Source organism: Lathyrus oleraceus, chromosome 7, assembly GCF_024323335.1.
Source record: "Lathyrus oleraceus cultivar Zhongwan6 chromosome 7, CAAS_Psat_ZW6_1.0, whole genome shotgun sequence".
Lineage (NCBI taxonomy): Eukaryota > Viridiplantae > Streptophyta > Magnoliopsida > Fabales > Fabaceae > Lathyrus > Lathyrus oleraceus.
In genome coordinates, this window is record NC_066585.1 from 196,132,727 (window position 1) to 196,152,569 (window position 19,843).

The window sequence follows — 19,843 nt, forward strand, 5'->3', positions numbered from 1 at the left end:
AAGAAGGAACTAAAATCCCGAAAAACGTGTGAAAACCAGTTTGTAAGAACAAACTTTGTTAAATATAGAACTATTAATAAACAAAACGAAGACGATTTTACAGAACCATTGTTATAACAAAATGCATGGCAAAAAACCAAAGTGAAAAAAAACCTATTTTGATTTAAATAACTGATATATAATCAATTCTTAAAGGATCTTGATCCTCTCCTGTAGAGTGTTTGTTGCTCTCCATTTTGCTTCCATACTGACGATTAACTTAATTTAATAGCATAAAAGAGAAAACAAGTAAAAGTAAATTAAACAATTAAATTCGAATCCAACGGTCAATATTGCACATGAGAGATAGGCCGAACCAAAGTTGTTTCTTGGATGGTACACCTGTCGATACATGATTGAATGAAGAGTCATATTAAGTGGGGAATTATTGAGTTACTATATTGTCCAAATACTTTGTAAAACTTTATAAAAGAAAGGGCAAATTAGTCAACATCGTAGTTTATAATAATGGTAACTATAATGTTGATATTTTTACTCAATCCAATCACTCAATGATACAATTATCTTTACAGCCCAAGAAAGAAGTCGACCCAATACTTTGGGCTTCAAAACCCAAACCTACTTTCTTTCAAAAACAATCCAAGCCCTCCTATTTATTGTTGAAATGTTAAAACAAAATCTAGAGAATTTTAGATCTCTGAAGAACTCTAGAATGTTTCCGAATTCTCAAGACCAGTAACAAAATGAATGAACTAACAGCACTTTCTCGATAATACAAGACTGTTCCTCCATCTCCTTTATATACCTCGAGAGCCTTTGAACAATGTCATTCATACATTCTCAGCATCAATATCTATTTATAAACTACATCCAAAATGTCGCTGATTCCAAGTTTCTTTGGCAACCGAAGGAGCAATGTATACGATCCATTTTCTCTCGATGTTTGGGATCCCTTGAAGGATTTTCCATTTCCAAGTTCTGCACTTTCTGCTTCAATCCCTCGGGAGAATTCTGCCTTTGTGAGCACACGAGTTGACTGGAAGGAGACCCCACAAGCACACGTGTTCAAGGCTGATCTTCCTGGACTGAAGAAGGAGGAAGTGAAAGTCGAAGTTGAAGATGATAGGGTTCTACAGATAAGCGGAGAGAGAAGTGTCGAGAAAGAAGACAAGAACGATGAATGGCATCGCGTGGAACGTAGCAGTGGAAAGTTCTTGAGAAGGTTCAGATTACCTGAGAATGCTAAAATGGATAAAGTGAAAGCTTCCATGGAGAACGGCGTTCTCACCGTCACCGTTCCAAAAGAAGAGATAAAAAAGGCTGAGCTTAAGTCTATTGAGATCTCTGGTTAAACTTAGACTGAGTTCTGTGTCTGTTGCTTTATTGAGATCTCTGGTTAAACTTAGACTGAGTTCTGTGTCTGTTGCTTTAAATCGTGTGCTTTTCTTGGTTATAATGCTTTCCTTTTTGTGGCGTGGGTGCAACAAATATATAGGGTGATGTAATTGTAAAATAATGCATAAATAAATTAGTTGTTGTTCATCTGGGTTTTATTGTATTCATATTCTAATGAATATAAAGAATGTTTTGTTGAATAAAAATTAAACAAAAGCTGCTCTAAATAGAGCTTCATGTTTTTAAAAAATTAATCAATAATATTTTGACGACTTACAAAAAGAGCAGACCCAAAAAATGCCTTAATCTTCACCTTTTAACCTTTAACACAAGAGCAGCCCCAAAAATTGCCTTAATCTTCACCTTTTCACCTTTAACACAAATTTTAAATCTCAAGCTCAAGCTCTAAATAGCACTTTGATATTGAATCTTGTAAAATAGAGTAAGGTTGACTTCACCGTTCACCTTCTCTTTGAATTTCCCTAACAAAATAATTTGATCTTGTAATACTTCATACTGTGAGTTGGTGACAAATATGATTATATGAATTTGGTATTGCAAATTAATTGGAGTTACCTCTCTATGCTTCAAATAAGATATTGAAAATATGTTTCTCAGCCAAATGGCTCGATTAGTGTGTTATAATTAACCGGTGAGAAAAACCCCCCTTCATTATAAATAATGATGGATTATTGAATTTTAATTTTTGATTTTAAAATCTATTTTATAAACTAATTTTTAAATCATGTTTGATAATTTTATTTTTAAAAATTAAAAATTATTGTAGTTATACTGTAAATCAAGTTATAATTTGTAACAGAGAAGCTAAAGATTTTTTAGCATACCGACAAGAAAAGAACAAATGATGAAGTGTTTTAGATTGCTTTTTGCATAATGAGCAACAAGAGCCAATGTAGTACCCTCTTGATACCAATACCTCGTTAGTAGGAATTTGTTGGTGCATTAGTCTCCAAGCCAATATTGACTTAGAGGGATGTCCTTACTCCATATACTTATTACCCACGGAGTTTGGACTTGCGTATGTAAGCTTCCTTTAAACTCATTGTGCTAGAAGTAGAATGAGGCCATATTCTTTGGTCCTCAGATTCTCTATCAGCTAGCATAAAGGAATTCTAATTTGAAGAGAAGGAAAAGAGTATTCCAATTCTCAAGAAGATACCAGTGACCATCATAATGGAAGTCTGAAACATTTGAGTTCGCAATTATAACTTACTCAAGCAGAAAATCAAAGGAACTCTCAAAATGGATGATTGGCCACACCAAAAATCAATCCAAAAGTTTATGTCTTTAGCATTGTACAATAACCTGGAAGCTTGAGAGGTGATAAGACAAATTTCAAATTCGATACCATGTCAAGTCAATGAGAATATATTATGAAGAAGACGTTCATCATCTATCATAGTTTAATTTTGATGAAGAAAAATTCATATCATAGAAGAAAGATTAAAGAATAAAAATATTGGAATCAAGTATCAGTTTGTATAAGTTTTAGATTTAAGTGGAATTGGATCCTAGACCAGGGTACAATGTGAAATCCAATTATTATAAGCCTTAAGTGCTCAAGAAATAAGTTTTAACATTTATGCATCCATTATTTCAATATTTTAAGAAGGTTAATCAATTAACCTCATTGATCTAATTGATTGACATTGCGTATGTGAAACAAAAATTTGAAAATCATAAGACATCAATTGATTTACCTCCTACTTCAATCAATTTACCATTCAATTTTTTCCTATGTCAATCGATTGGTAGTTCCAATGTAATTGATTAACTAAGTTTATTTTTTCAAATTTTTGAATGTTGGGGATAGGCCAATTGATTGACATCCTAGATCAATCGATTTACCTTTATAACATATGAAAAATTCTGAATCAATGCACTACCTCTTCATTTCATATGATCATGATACCTTTTCAAAACATTGCAAATTCTCATGATCATTTTATCAAACATTGTTACTAATTTCTAGAGGTATCTCGTGACTTAAAAAAAGCAGAATTTTTCATATTTCAAATCACATCTTTCAATCATATTTTTCAAACAATTCTTACTGTTCTTTAAGTGTTGATACACAATGTTATAGAAACTTTTTACTGTACAAATTTAATTCATTTAAGAAAAAGTTTCATAAATCATTGAGCCCTTAATTTTTCTATACTCTTGAATGGTTCATTAAAAGAGAAGATTATATTTTCAGAATATTGGAAAAGCATACAAATATGTATGTATTCATTTGTATCTATTTGTAAGAAAAGTGATTGTACTTTCTATAAGTGTTTACAAATAGGAAATGGTGTTCTTTCTGTTTGTTGGAAAAATGTCATTTGAATCAGGAAGATTCAAAGTCTCCTATTAGTTTGATGTTTATGTTAGAATATTGTAAAAGAGATCTTGGTGTGATGCTACGATGACAGGTTATTAGTGAACGTCATTTAGCAAGAAAAATCACACAAATTTGACAAAAAATTAAGCAAATTAGAGGAAAAAAGTGGGGAAAATAGCTGGAAAAACACTTTTTAGTGAAGAATAGGCATTTAGTGAGAAAATTGGTGAAAAGGGAATAAAAACACGTTGATTCGCTTCTTGACTTTACGCGCACATGCTGAAAAAGTAACGCGCCCTCGTTGAAGTGATGATGGCGCAACGTGTCTGCATTATTATATGGCGTGCCCGCATTGTAGCTTTTATCCGACAAGTTTTTCAACAACTTTATAAGGAAAAAGAGAGAGGAAAAAGGGGTTGATTCCATGGAATAAAAAGTGACGGAAAAGAAAGATTTTTGAGTTTTTGGAGACCATTGAAGACATTGGAGAGCTTCTTCTTCAGTAATTTTTCATACTTTTCAAATCTAAACTATTGGTATTGGTTAATTTTGTTGGACTTGAGACTTGACATGCCGCAAGCGTACGACAAATGTCAGAGTAGTTAAAAATTACTGAACCTCAGAGGCTAATGGTTAATTACTGATTTCTATCTTATCGGTGTAAAGTTAGAGCAACCGAGTAGTGGATAAAAAGGACGACTTAAGTGAAAAAACAATTAAGTCAAAACAGTTTATTTGAAAAAACAGCTTAAATGAGAATTTCTTGAAAAATGATGATAACAATATAGTTTAGGGCCTTTCTTATTTTTTATGTTTCCAAATGATTTGAATTACGTATATTACGAGACTTTCAGCGCGTTTATAGGGAAAATAACTTATTTTGATTAATACCTACTTTCGCCAGCATATTTTCGTATCCTCTGCCAAAAAAATCATCGGCTTTCGTACTTCCGGATTATTTGTCGGAGAGGGGTTAGGGTGCAACTACAAAGATGGGACAATCCTCAATCACATTTGAGCGCTTTCGCAGTTTCGAACTTAATTGTTAGAAAATTAGTTTTCGAATGCCGAAACACATCCTTTCAAATTGTGTTTCGACGTCTAGGTGTTCTTTTACCTTCATAAAAGAGTTAGAAATAGGGATTCAAGTTCCCAAAATAATTGTGTAAGAGTTTCTTGTAATTGATTCGTAACAAATTAAGTGGATAATCTATAAATAAGTCTCATGACCTTTAGCCTTAAGAGTACTACTCACTCATGGTGAGAAATAAAGCATTAAAAGGGGTTTTCAATATTACAAACATGATTAATAAAATAATTTGCAAAGAGAAATAATAAGAATTCAGAACCTGATAAAGAAAATGGAATGTTTCAATATAAATAGGATCCAATGCTCTCAAAGTTGAAACTTTTACAAAAAGCACAAAAATAAAGCGTAAAAAATAAACAGAAATATAATACTGGATGTCTAAAACTGAGTATCAATTCTTAGTTTTATAGTTTATTATAAACATGTAATAAAACATCGGCTTCAATACCCTTTAAAAATATAATAATATCAAATTGGAAGGTGGAGAGGTACAAAATCAGCAACAAATTGAACTGGAAAAGGAAATAAATGAAACAAGATGCATCTGCCTGCTACGGGCCGTAGAACCTGCCACGGGCCGTAGCACGTGCTACAGGTACCCGTAGCAGGCCACTACTTTTGACTGACTGAAGAAGTTTGAGAAGGGGGAATTTGGCAAAGCTGCTATGGGTCATAGCATGTCCTATAGGCGCCTGTAGTAGCCTTTGTCTTATGTTTTGACGTTTTTCCATTCTTTTCGATTCTTTGTGCTTTTGTTTCACTTTTGCTAAGATACTTATTGAGATCTGAAAAACATTTAAAATAGACAACCAGAGCATAAAATACGGTAAAGTAAACTAAAAAAGAATAAAATGATAAAATAGTAAAGCAAAATAAGTAATAAAAATCGATGTAAAAACCATTTATCAAGACTTCACACAAAAGAAGTGGTAAATTGTGTGGTTTATAAAATCGTGGTTTTGAAAATTTTTGGGAGATAAAAACAGTTTAAAAATATTATAAAAACTTAGCAGCGGAAAGTAAATTGTATAAATAAAATGAGTTAAGGGAAAAGAAGAACACCAAGAATTATAGATATTCAGACAAAAACAAAAGGACATGCTTTTCTCCCCAAGAATTAATCTTGAGAGTTTCCAATAATAATTTGAAAGCTCTTAACAGGAAAGACTCATGAACCCCCTTATACAAGGAAATGGTGATTGATCTTTAATGACAATATACAAGATGATGGATGTGGATGTTTGTGTCTTTTCTTCCTAATAAGCTTGAGAGTGAAGGGGTCAATCTTCCTTACCAAACGGTGGATTAAAGAGGTTGATCTTCTCTCCATTGACTGGAGCGGTTAGTCTTTAAGTTCTAAAACCTTTGAGCTTAATACCTCGGTTTTAACCGGGCTAACCAAATACATGTGAGATTTTAACACCAAGTGAATCTCGAACCTGCGGAGCTTTTAAGTATTGGGTTGAGCTTCAACATATTTTGGTTTTATCACCAGACTAACCAAGAACCTATGATATTTTGTACGGGTTGATCATCAACCTAAACCAAACTATGACTGAAATATCCAATCCCATATATAAGCTTTTTAGGGGTTTTGCTTTAACTCAATCAAATCCCTAATTTGACAGCATTGGACCAAGGTACACACAAGGTTCTCTTGGTGAATTTTATAATTCTACCTATTTCGGGATTACAAAAATGACCTCACTCACAAAAGGACTTTTTTGACAAAAGCAATTAGGCTAAAAATATATTGAAAGAAAGTTAAAGAAATGTTTATAGAGAGAGAGGTATATATATATATATATATATATATATATATATATATATATATATATATATATATATATATATATATATATATATATATATATATATATATATAGAGAGAGAGAGAGAGAGAGAGAGAGAGAGAGAGAGAGAGAGAGAGAGCCAAAAGTTTCAAAACACGATTATGGATGATTTGAAACGAAAAATGAAACTTCTATTTATAGGCCCGAGGTTGGCTTAAAAAGGAAATTTTATTAAATGCATTTTGTAACAATCTAATCGATTAACACATGTGTCTAATCGATTAGAAGATATAATAATCGTTTGTAAGTTCTAAGAAAAGGAAGTTTAATATTTCTAGTCATTGCACATAATTAAGGCTCCTTTAAAATAGTTTGGGCATTAAATTTGCATATTTCTAATCGATTGGACAAATTTTCTAATAAATTAGAAAAGTAAAAAAAAATCCTATAGCTATTTTCACTGCTCCCAATTCATCCGATGTAGCTTCCAAATGTTTTTCAAAATATTTTATTTTAGTAAAGCATTTTGAAAAATGGTTTAGTATGTGTGTGTGTATGCTTTAGTCATATGCTTTTACGATAAAGTCATTTTTCCTTAAAATCGTTCACTCATTACTAAAATAAGAGATCACCATATTGCTTAAAAACTTTGTCGGATATTACTCTTTATGTTGACACATGCTTAAGTGGCTTGAGATGGGGCTTTAGTTGCTTTCTTGGTTTTCCATCATCGGATAGGTTTGCATCTTTGTCAGTTTAATCTTTCGTTACAATCTTTCACTCTTTACTTTAGTGCAAAAAAGCTCGGTTTGCCTCCCACAAAGCACTTTGTTTGAGGTCGTTTAGCTCTACTACTTACACCCTTAACTCAAGAGGCTTCTTCCTTCAAATTGGAATCCTTAGCATTCCCTTAGCCATTTTAGGGTCCCAACTTACTCTATACATCCATGGCATGCAACCTTCTTCTTTTTTATTCCTTCTATGCGGAGGCTCATACTTTTGGTTCGGTCTTTCACAGACTTTCTCTTTCACTCTCTTTTTTTCCTTAGACTCATACTTATTTGGCCCTATATGGGTTATATGGTTCTTGAACTCATTATCTTTTGTAACAGACACATCGAGGCCTTTAGCCTTGGTATCACCCTTCTCAACCTCAATGCCATAAAGAAAACTCTCTTCCAACTTAGCAGTAAGATGAGGTTTCGATGCGTTCTCTTGAACACAACCGCTTAGCAAGTCAACCAAACAACAAAATTCCCTTAAAGAAGGGTTCTTCAACAATTTTGCTAAAATGAATTCAATTTTATATTTTCCAACCTCAAAGGTCAATTTCCCTCTCTTGGCATCTATGATGGCCCCCACCGTATCTAAGAAAGGACTTTCTAAAATTATCAAGATTTGACAATCTTCATCGATGTCCATTATCACAAAGTCAACTGGTACATAATACTTTCTACCTCTCACCAGAACATCCTTTAACACACCTATAAGATACTTAACGGATCCACCGGCAAGTTGTAAAGACGCATTGGTACGTTCCATGTCTCTCATATCCAACTTCTTACACATGACCACAAGCATTAAACTAACACTAGCTTCTAAATCATGTATCATTCTCTCAAAGTCCATGGTACCTATATGACAAGGGATAAAGAAACTTACTAGATCTTTAAGCTTAGGGATTACCATATTTTTAATCACGACACTACTATCAAGGGTCATGGCCATAATTTCATGGTCCTCTAGCTTTCTTTTATTGGAAATAATCTTTTTTAATAACTTGGCGTATGAGGGAATTTGAGTTAGTGCCTCGGTGAAAGCCACATTGAGGTGGATCTTTTTGTGAAGTTCCACAATTTTTTTAATTGGGCATCCACTTTGGCTTTCACAAGCCTTTGTGGGAAAGGAATAATAGGTTTGCAGGGAGGGGGCAACATAAGGTTCCTCCTTCTCAACCTCTTCAATGACCTCGATAGAGAAACTTTCCAGGTGGCGTTGGCACACTCACTTCAAAATATCTCTCTATCACTAGAACTACCCACTTGCTTACCATTACTTGTTGTTACATAATTCAAATGTCCCTTGGGATTTTGTTTGGGTTGGCATGGGAATGATCCGGGAGGGACGAAAGAAACAGCTTATTATTGTGCTACTTGGGAGATTTGGGTCTCCAACATTTTGATATAAGTCACAACATTATCAACCTTAGTGTTCAAATTGGCGAGGAGGTCTTAAATTAATTTTTTTATGCATTCGAATTCCAAGAAAAATCACCCCATTTGAGGTTCAACTGCATCCTCTCTTCGCACACATCACACAGTGTCGAAGAGGTAGTGAGCTTTCAAAAGCTTACAACGGTTGTTTCTCTTGAACCATCAAAACATGGTAGTCATAACACTTTCGACAAAAACCAAGTGAACAAATGTCATACAATTTGTTCCCATAAATAAAAAAATGATGAAAAGGGGAGAAAAAAGAAAGTCCTCTAAGTTGAAATTTTGAAAATATGACCTAGGCAAAAATTAGGGCATCTCGCTGGACTGGCAGCTCAAAAGAAACAATTACAGATAAGAAGAAAATCAAGAAGAAGGTTCTCCAAAAATCCTTAAACAAAAGAAAGAACGGGAACAAATTTGTATGACTACCAAATAAAAAGCAGGTGATTGCCACCTCAAGCAAAAACCTCATGGGTTCTCGAACCATCGTATCTTCACCTTCAATAATCTTTGAAAGTTGAACGTTGTGTCAAGTTAACTGAACGTAGGACTGGAGATCATCAAGGATAATGAGGTGTGCTAAAATTAAATTTTGAGCCTTATATCCTTTGTTTTAAAAACTGTGAACCAGACCACGTTACAACCTTCAAAAGACATAGTTGAAGCAAGATTTATTTTGAAAGCATAATACAGCAAGGTTACATTAACCTGACTCCTAGATATTTTTTAATCATTTGCATCGGTATCAAATTCTAGCATCATCTTTCACACTTTGAATAAACCAGTGGTCCATTCACTGTACACTACATCATTTCAATAATTATGTTGATTTTAAAACTTGCATAAGCATTGCATTAAAATTACCATTTTTTAATAAACAATTTTATCTACAATTCAATGTTTAGCATCAAGGAAGTTCCAACACTGGACAATCATCGAGGAATTTGATCATTCGTAGAAGACCCAAGTTGGGGAAAACCCTTTAAAGACCCTGTTGACCAGGGAAAAGCAGTCAAAAGACATTATGGTTAGAGGTAAGTCCCTCAAAGATTCAGTCAATTTGGGGAAATCACTTCAAGACTCAGTAAATCCTTCAAAGAATCGGTTAATCAATGATATCTTGTTTCTAGGTTCGAAACACTGGGGCAAGCCATCTAAGAATTATACTATGGCAAGTTGTTTCCAAGCGTACTCTGAAGGCAAATCTCTCCAGAGACCCAACAGACTTGAGCAAGGTACGATACAGAAAAATAAGTCCTCTCCATACCCTTAAGCTGCTCAAGTTAAATTCTACTGGACATCAGCAACTATCAAGTTCAAAGCGAGTGTCGGGGAATTATGCTAGCACAACTTCTTCGTGACGGGAAACTTATTGCAAGAATATTTATGGGTCTTACCCGTTCAAACAGTCAGATCATCCTCATCCATTGGCATCAATTGTAACACCCCATTTTTTTAGTAGATATATTATTATATTTTAATTATTTGAATTATGGATTTTGATGATTTATTTTATGGTTGGGTGTTGGCGGAGTATGTATCCTTGAGTTACAAAGTATTTTTATTATATTAATTAGTGAAGATAGAAAAATTGTGCCAAATATGAGAAATTGAGAAAGTTAGTGGGAGGAAGTAATATGAGATGATTAAGTTTGGCCAAGTTGGTGATTGGGAAAAGTTTACCCTAAAAATAAAAAATTAAGAGGAATCTAGGTTTAGGGAGATTTTCACAATACGTGGCATTTGAGAAAGAGGAGCAAAGAGGAAATATAAAAGGTGATCAAGGGAAGAGAGTGAAAGTTTCAATTCAGAATTTTTGCAAGGAATTCAGGTAAGGGTGAGAACTTGTTCAAATAGTAATGAGTATGATAGAAGGGTAGAATGGAGGAATCTTTAACCTCATTAGGGTTAGGTGTTTTGATTCATAATTTTGAATTTGGATGCTATGATGGTCGTTATATGATGATTATATGATGAATTTCGTGTCCCTTATGTGCGTGTATTTTTCTATTTTTATGATTGAACATATATCCACCATTGTTGCAATTTCGAAGGTTTTAGGCATAATCTTAAAATTGTGATTAAATGATTTAATTGTGTTAAAACTGTAAATTAACTTTAGATAATTAGAGTATTGCATGGGTTGTAAAATTTTGAGTGTTTGGATTTTTACGGAATCGAAATTGGAGGTCGGGAAGGCCTCCAACGATGAAAAATGCATAAAATTATGCATTCTGTCCGTCACAATCGCGCTCAGCGCGGGAGCCTTTTTGTGTTTTTTGGTCGAAATCATTTTGGCCATAACTTTTGATTCCTAAGTCCAAAACAAGTTCCGTTTGAAGCGTCGGATCTCTGAAATAGAGGACTATAACTTTGTTTTAGGGATAAAATGATTTCGGTGATTATTTCATGGACGATTTTGGGATTGAAGAAGATGAAAATTATGTTAGAAATTTTAGAAAACAACAACTTTTTAGTAACGCCTTCGTGCACGGTTTTGATCATAAGTTTCAACATGTAAATCATTTTGGGTTGGGGATTGAAGTATTAGAAATTTGACTCTTAGAGATAAACGTGATGGTGATAAGGGAATTGTTTAAGTATTTTCTTATGCCTATTGTGTTGGTGAAGTTTTTGTTCATACGTTTGATTAATGAATTGTTGACATATCCCAACGATTTTGGTCATAACTTTTATTCCGCATATCCAATTTTGATGTCGTTTGAAGCGTTAGAAAGCTAACGCTCAGACCTATAACATGGTGGTGATTATTGATATGTTTTAATAATATTCACATGCCTAGTATGTTAATAAATGTATTGGTTTATACATTTGTTTGATAAATCGTTGCATTGTTGTAATATCGTGGTGTGATGATTATGTTGTTATGTTGGTGATGTTAAGATGTTGATAAGTTGCTTCTATTTGTTGATATTATTCACATGGAAAAATGAATTGGTTGTTACATAATAAATGATGATACGTGTGTGGGGATCCTTTAGGTGAACCCTGTTGTGTTAATGCATGTTATTTGAGAGTCATGCATCTTGGTCTACGGGATTCGGTCCAATTTTGATGAGCTTTGATTCTATGGTGATGGATCATATGCGAGTAGTTAATTCCTATTATAGGGGATTAGTGAAGCATTACCTATGTTGATGGTAACGAGTTTTGGTGAGCCTTGATCCCATTATGATGGATTGGGTGCGAGTAGCTAATTCCTATTATGGGGGATTAGTGAAGCGTTACCTATGGTGATGGTAGAGATTTTGGTGTGCTCCATTTCTAAGAGGTAATCGATCCTATGGTGGGGATCATGGAGTGAGATGAACCTGAGTGTTCATATTTGGTACCACATGCATGTCGAGTCGGTGTTGAGTACATTGCATAAGTGTTACATTCGTATTGGTTGTTGTCGATGTGTTGTTGGATGAGATGTTGTTGCATATGATGTTAATGATAATTGAGATGTGGTTTTGTATGATGTTAATGATAATTGAGATGTTATCATATATGATGTTGATTATGATTTGGATGTAAGAATGATATATTATTGTGCATGATTGTGTAGATGTTGTACTCTATTCTTCATTCTATATCGTTATTATTGAAAGGAATTCTCACCCCTTCTGTTTGAATGTTGCCTTTACATAGGCATCATGCAGATATTCAAGAGTAGTATTGCTGAATTAAGTGGAAGGTAGCTCTTGGATTACTTCTTTATTTTGTCATTTTTACTAGTGGTACCTTGCTCTAATCATGTAACATCGAGTTGGGTTAAACGCTTATTTTATTCCTTATGTCTGATTATGTTGAATTCATAAGACTAATTTTGTTGTTGAGAATTCTTAAGATGTCGAGTTGATTGATTACAACTCTCTTATTTTGTTATTACAATTGAAGTTAAGACTAGATGTTATTACTTGCTTTATCTTCCATAATTGTGATGATAATTTCGCTTCGATGATACTTTAAAATGGAAGTGAGCATGCAATGATAAGTTATGAATGTCTTATTATGTGAATATATAATACCGACCAGATGAGTTAGATGTCGTGTAAACATCCTTATTACAAATGTGTGTATTGAAATTTATTGTTAAAACACGTGTTACAGAGCAGGTCATGTGTGTTATGAATGTGTGACACCCTACGTAGGTTTATTTTATATTTAATTTATGCGATGAATTATGTGTGAGGTTTAGGATGTTACATTAGTGGTATCAGAGCAGGTCGGCCCGTCCGGTCAGGTTGTGTAATTATGTTTATTCCCTAGTATGCGACATGTGTGTGACAACACTGTCGATGCTTGTTTTGTTTTCCATTTGCGGGTTGGGAATGAAATAAGTGGCTGAAAAGTATTTTCTTCTCTTGGATGTTACAATTGTATAGAGCTTAGACATTATCTTGCTGCATGCAAAAGTGCAGTGTTGGCTAGTTAACCTGTTTTGATAATGTTGTGATTTTCCTGAACCCAAAGAGAGGTCGAATTCGAGGATGATGTCGGTTAGAAAAATGGTGTGATCCTTGAGGGAATATGGTTAGGTGTTCTCGTTGGTCGCTTCCTTATGAGGGGGAAGGTGATGTTTTGGCCAGAGATGAGCCAGTGGTATGTTGAGTATCCTGACCTATTCCCTAAGGATGTGTATAAATTGTATTTTGTTGGAACAAGTTAATGTTATTCTTGGAATGAATTAGTTGGAGTTAAACCAAATGTTTACCAATTGTTTTGATAAGTTGGTGCAGTGTGCCTCTGATTGCAAGAGCTCAGGTGATGGTAAAGTTGTGTTGTTCTTAACATTAAAGATGTTGTTGATTCAAGATTCTTATCTACTAGTCAAGTTGGTAAGTCTTTAGGGAAAATGATCAGGTATTGTTAATGTTGTTTCTCGGAGAGTAGAGAGCGATGTGACGACTAATGTTATGCCAGTGGTGTGTGATTCTTGATGTTTTCCTAAAGATATCTCTGACTTGCCTCTAGAGCGTGAATTTGAATTCGATGGAGGTGAATAGTTGATGTTTGTGTCAGCTAAGCAAGTGAGAGAGTCTATTAAGGATATGGCACAAGTGTTTGTGATGTTAGCTTTGTTGGAAGCTAGAGGAAAGGGAGTAGTTAGTGATTTTCCTCGAGTGTGTGAATTTCCTAAAGTGTCTCCTGAAGACATCAGTGATTTTCCTCCGGAGTGCAAAGTGGATTTTTCTATAGACTTAGTATCTGGTACTAGTTTGGTGTCGATGACTCCTTATAGGGTGTTTGCTTAAGAGTTGGAGAATTGAAGAAGCAACTAAAAGATTTGATTGAGAAGAAGTCTGTTCAACCAAGTGTTTCTCTATAAGGTGTGTCGGTGTTATTAGTGAAAGAAGAGAGACGGTAGTATGAGGCTATCAATGATATGAGAATTGTATTGTAGGCATTGAAAGAGAACCATTTGTATGCAAAGTTTTTCCGAATACGAGTTATAGTTAAAGGAAGTGAGTTTCCTTGGTCATGTGATTTTAGTGGTGGTATAGTTATGGATTTATCGAAGATAGATGTCGTGTTACAATGGGAGACTCTGAAGTCTGCCACTGAGATTATAAGTTTTTCTTGGATTGACTGGTTACTACAGGAAGCTCATTAAAGGTTTTTCAAATTTAGCATTTCTGTTAACTCAGTTGACTCGAAAGGGTTAAGCCTAGGTTGGGATGTGCATTGTGAAAAGAGTTTCCAAGAACTCAAGGAGAAGTTGATTTCTGCTCCAATTTTGATTTCGACGAATCCAAGTGAGTCCTTCGTTGTATATTGTGATGCTTCGAAGATGGGTCTGGGAGGTGTGTTGATGCAAAATGGTCAGGTTGTGGCTTATGCTTAGAGACAGTTGAGATTTCATGAAAGGAATTACCCTACGCATGATCTTGAGTTGACAATAATGGTATTCATGTTGAAGATTTGGAGGCACTACCTATTTGGCTCCAAATTTGAAGTGTTCAGTGATCACAAGTGTTTGAAATATTCATTTGATCAGAAGAGTCGAATATGAGGCAATGGAGATGAATTAAACTTCTGAAGGATTATGATTTTGATTTGAGTTACCATTCAGGTAAAGTTAATGTTATAGCTGATGCGATGAGCAAAAAGTCTTTACACAGGTCGATGCTTATGGATCGAGAGTTAGAACTGATTGAGAAATTCAAAGATATGAGTTAGTGGGTGGAGAAACTCCTAACAATGTGAAGTTGGGTATGTTGAAGCTGACTGAAATTCTGGTATCAGATATGAGATGTCGAAGGTAATGTCACGACAATAATATCTGAGTAATGCAAACAGGATAAAGATAGAGAATAGTAATGCAAGAGACACAAGCAATTGTTAACCCAGTTCGGTCCAACTCACCTACATCTGGGGGCTACCAAGCCAGAAAGGAAATTCACTATAATAGAATCAGTTCAAAGACTCTCCGTACACTTCAACAAGTTACAGTCTTTCTCACCTAATCTCTACCCGTGCAATTTCTACCTAAGCACTCTTAGATATGAGAACCCACTCACTTCCCTACAATCACACCTGTGATCTTAAACAACAATCCCTTGAGAAAAGAAAACACTTTTCCATAACACACTCTTGATTTTACTTCACAGTTTCAATCAAGAAGACACACACTTGATCTTGCTTCACAGCTTTGATCAAGTAGACACACACTTGATCTTGCTTCACGGCTTTGATCAAGTAGACACACACTCTTGCTTAACAACTTTAGAGTGACAAATTACAACCACAAATTAGTCCAATTCAATCATCAAAAGATGACTTGAATGGCTTACAAGTCTCACGACTAAACAGACACAAACCCTAGCTCTCTCTCTATATTTCGCTCAGTATTGGTTGTGTTGTAAAACAGGTTTTCTAAGTCCCTTTTTATAGAAGCTTTCAGTTGGGCTTGGACATCTTGAAAACCCTAAATCTATTTTCCAATCAAAACTTTTTATAACAGCTGGTTAGATCTCCTTGGAAAATAAGTAAATCAGGTTGTAATCCATGATTGAACGCGCCAGCTAATCAGATCTTCAATCATACATAGATTGCCATTAATTGTGCAATAACAAAACACCAAACATTCATACTGAATGTTCTGTGTACAGGATGTCATGAAATCGGGTCTGACATCCTGGAAAAATCCTGCATAATTCCATAATTCCTTTTATAACTTCCAGCAGGTACAACCATATCAGATGCCATGACCTTGTGTATGACATCTTGAAACAATCCTGCATGAACATGTCTTTCATTTAAGCTCCAGCAGGTACATACATATCAGATGCCATGACCTTGTGTATGACATTCTGAAACAATCCTGCATGATCATGTTCCTTAAGCTCCAGCAGGTACATAGGATATCTTATGTTAAGACATCACACATAACATCTTGTGAACACTCTTTGTTTTACCAAAATTGCTGACAACACTTAGAATCAACAAACTCCCCCTTTGGCAAATTTTGGCTAAAACATATATCTGTCCTTTTTGTTCACAAGGTAAACTATCAGCAGTTAAACAACATAACAGTAGTTTAATCAGCAGCAGAAGCAACACAATTACTAGCTAGTTACTAGTAATACACACATGCACAAGGGTACTTCTCCTCCCCCTAAATCTGTGCAACAAAAACAGAATTACTAGTTATGGATGCAACTAGTAAGACACACAAATGCACAAGGGTTCTTCTTCTCCCCCTAAATCTGTGCAATACAAACATCTCCTTTAATAATAACAACACCTGTAACAATCAGAATATCATTCTGACATCTGCTTCAACATGTTAACATTCAGAATTTCCTTCTGACATCTCCTTCAACAAGTTAACATTCAGAACCTCCTTCTGACATCTCCTTCAACATCACCTGTACAACACAGAGCTTGCACAGAACATCAGACATCTCCTCCAACATCTCAGAACAGAACACCATTTTGTCTTACATCAGACATCTTTTCCAACATCACAGAACAGAACACCATTCTGTCTTACATTAGACATCTCCTCCAACATCACAGAACAAAACACCATTCTGTCTTACATCAGACATCTCTTCCAACATCACAGAACAAAACATCATAGAACATCATTCTATTCAACATCATCAACTGTCATCTGTTTAGCCTAGCTAGCTACATCAGCACTGCAGATCTCCACAACCACAAATTTAACTGTAGCTCTCCACATAATCACTTCTCCCCCTTTTTAGTCAAAATTGACCAAAGGTGACTTAAAACATAAATGTTAGGAGATACATACCATAATTATACACAGCTGTAATAGCTGAGATAATTAGAAATCCATGGAACTCATTAAGAGCCCAAATATTACATCAAGGCATCAGTAAGGACTGCCAAAAAATACAAACATTTCAACAGAAACAAAACATCCAAGCTTCCAAAACAGTAATAACAGCATCCAAAACAGCACACATGTCATCATAACAGGGGGACCATCACCACAACTTAGTCTGAGGAGGTAGCATCTTCTTCACTTTCAGATTCAGAACTGCCACTAGATTGATCTTGAGAATTAGACCTCTCACTTAAGGTATGGGCATCTGACTCCTTGGCTTCACCATCTTCCAAATGGAAGGAAATGTTGTCCAAATGCACAGCTGTAACCTTAGCTGGAGACTTTCTAACAGTTTTCCTTTTAGCAGGTGAGATGTTTGGGACATCGTCTTCGACATCATCTTTAGAATCAGAGCTTTCTCTGATTTTCCTCTTCTTAACCTCTACTTTACTCCATGATTTAGAAGGACCTACAGCAACAGCCTTCCTACTAGTTCTAGTTGTCAACATCTCAGCCACAATCTTGCCTTCCTGGTTTTTATTTTCTTTGCAACACTTGGTTTCAAGTGATGAACCAAGGTGTCATCTTCCTCTTCTGAACTCTCTTCCTCCAAATCAATTACTCTCTCAGCAGTGTCATGCTTCTTTCTTGGCCATTCTTTGACTTGACCAGCAGTGATTGTCCTATAGACTTCATTGTCTGTGGTTTCTAACTCAACAGCTCCTTCTGTTCCTCTCCCTAGGAACTTATTCATTATAGTTGAGGAGAACCTTACACACCTTCTTCTCACAAAGACCTTGCAGAATTCTTTGTTATTCTTGTCAGAAATATCCTCTGGGATATTCACCACAAACTCCTCCACTAAACCTTCAAAACATTGGGGTAATGCACTAACTATTTTCATCAGACCAGCAAACTTGATTAATTCCATAACCTCTTTCACTTCTACAGCCTCCTTCCCTAGCTCCCTTTCTACAACAACTCTCCTCTGTATAACAAATTTCCACTTTAATTGCTATAAGTTCTCATGAATACAAATCCCCAATTTCCCTCTTAAACATTCAAACTGATTAGCATCCAAAGCTTTTCTAAATATGTCAGCTAATTGCATTTCAGTAGTAACATGCTCAAGTGCTATGATTTTCTCTTTCATAAGTCCTCTAATAAAGTGATGACTAATATCAATGTGCTTTGTCCTACTGTGCTGAACAGGATTTTTGGAAATAGTTGTAGCACTCAGGTTGTCACAGTACACTGTCCTGACATCTTGTGTGACATTGTGTTCAGTCACCATTAGTTTCAACCAACCCTGTTGAGAACAACTACTTCCAGTTGCTATGTATTCAGCTTTATATATACCACAAACACCATTTTCATCTTTGAATACTTTTGAATATGTAGGAGCAGGAGTCCTTGCACTCTTCATGCCAATCTTCTTAACATTGTTCTTGGCACATTTGCTTTGAGATAGAAAAATAAACTCTTCTATCTGCTTGACTTGTAGCCCAAGTCCAACAAAGCTCTTCCCAACTTCATACTGCATTTGACGAGCAACATGTTCTACCATCTGATCTGACCTCCTACCAAACCCAATATTATCCACATCTGTTTGAGTCACCATGAGCTTTTCTCCTTGAGGTTTCAGACAACAATCTTTGAAGATTTCAACCATATCAGATTTGGTTTTGGTCCAGATGTATATGGAGAAATCATCCACCACTGCAAACTTCTTTCCACCAAGGTTTTCCACTTGCATGGGTCCCATCAACTTCATATGGAGGAGTTTCAACCCTTTGGAAGTGATGTTAAGTCTGAGTTTCTGGTGTGACATCCTTGTCTGAAATTTCCCACAGACTTTCAATTTGGGAGTTTCTCTAGCAGATATAATCATCTTCATCCCTTTCTCCTTGACTGAGGTACATTTTGAGGAGTAACTAATTTGAGAGTTCCACATGTAACAGTTGTCTTTGGTTCTGACTCCTTCCATGATTACTTCACTTTCTTTGTTGGTAATCAGACATTCAGTTTTAGTGAAGTTAACATTTAGACCTTGGTCACATAGTTGACTGATGCTTATTAGATTTGCAATCAAGCCCTTAACCAGTAGGACCTTGTCAAGTTTAGGCACTGTCGCAACGCGAAAAACAACCGGCGGAAAAAACACACAGAGCCGCCACCGTGCGCTATTTATCCCAAAGGAGGGAAAGGAAACGCTCGAAGTAAACCTGAAAAAGGGGAAGGAACGGTCTTACGACCAGAGATTGCAAGGCACGGGAGTCGGTTACGCAAGGGGGAGGTATTAGCACCCCTCACGTCCGCCGTACTCGACGGGATCCACGCTCAAAAGAATAGGAAAAGGTTGCTGATAAACTGCTCAAAGAATGCACACACACTGGAATAATAAAACAGGTGAAAGAAAACGGAGGAAGCGGACTCGGCAGGATGTCGCATCCTGGGTCTACGTAGTTTGTCAAAAACAAACATCAGAGTCAACGTAGTTCGGGGAAATGGGGAGCATGCTCGCTAGGATATCGCATCCTATGCCTACGTATCTCATCTGGAATGAGAATCAGAGCTGTCGTAGTTCGGCTAACGCACGCCGAAACAAAACACAACATAGAGACGTTGAGACGTCAAAAGAAAAACTCCACAAGGAAATAGAATGCCAATAGCTGGACTTATATCTAACTCCTCAAA

The 19,843-nt window shown here is 35.5% G+C and overlaps 1 protein-coding gene across 1 annotated transcript; it reads left to right on the forward strand.

Annotated features, from left to right (window-relative positions):
* The first annotated feature begins 686 nt into the window (after window positions 1-686).
* Window positions 687-1,542, forward strand: LOC127108315 (18.1 kDa class I heat shock protein-like). Its single transcript, XM_051045780.1, has one exon. The coding sequence runs from the start codon at window positions 876-878 to the stop codon at window positions 1,350-1,352; it is 477 nt and encodes a 158-aa protein (XP_050901737.1). The 5' UTR covers window positions 687-875; the 3' UTR covers window positions 1,353-1,542.
* Window positions 1,543-19,843: the final 18,301 nt, after the last annotated feature.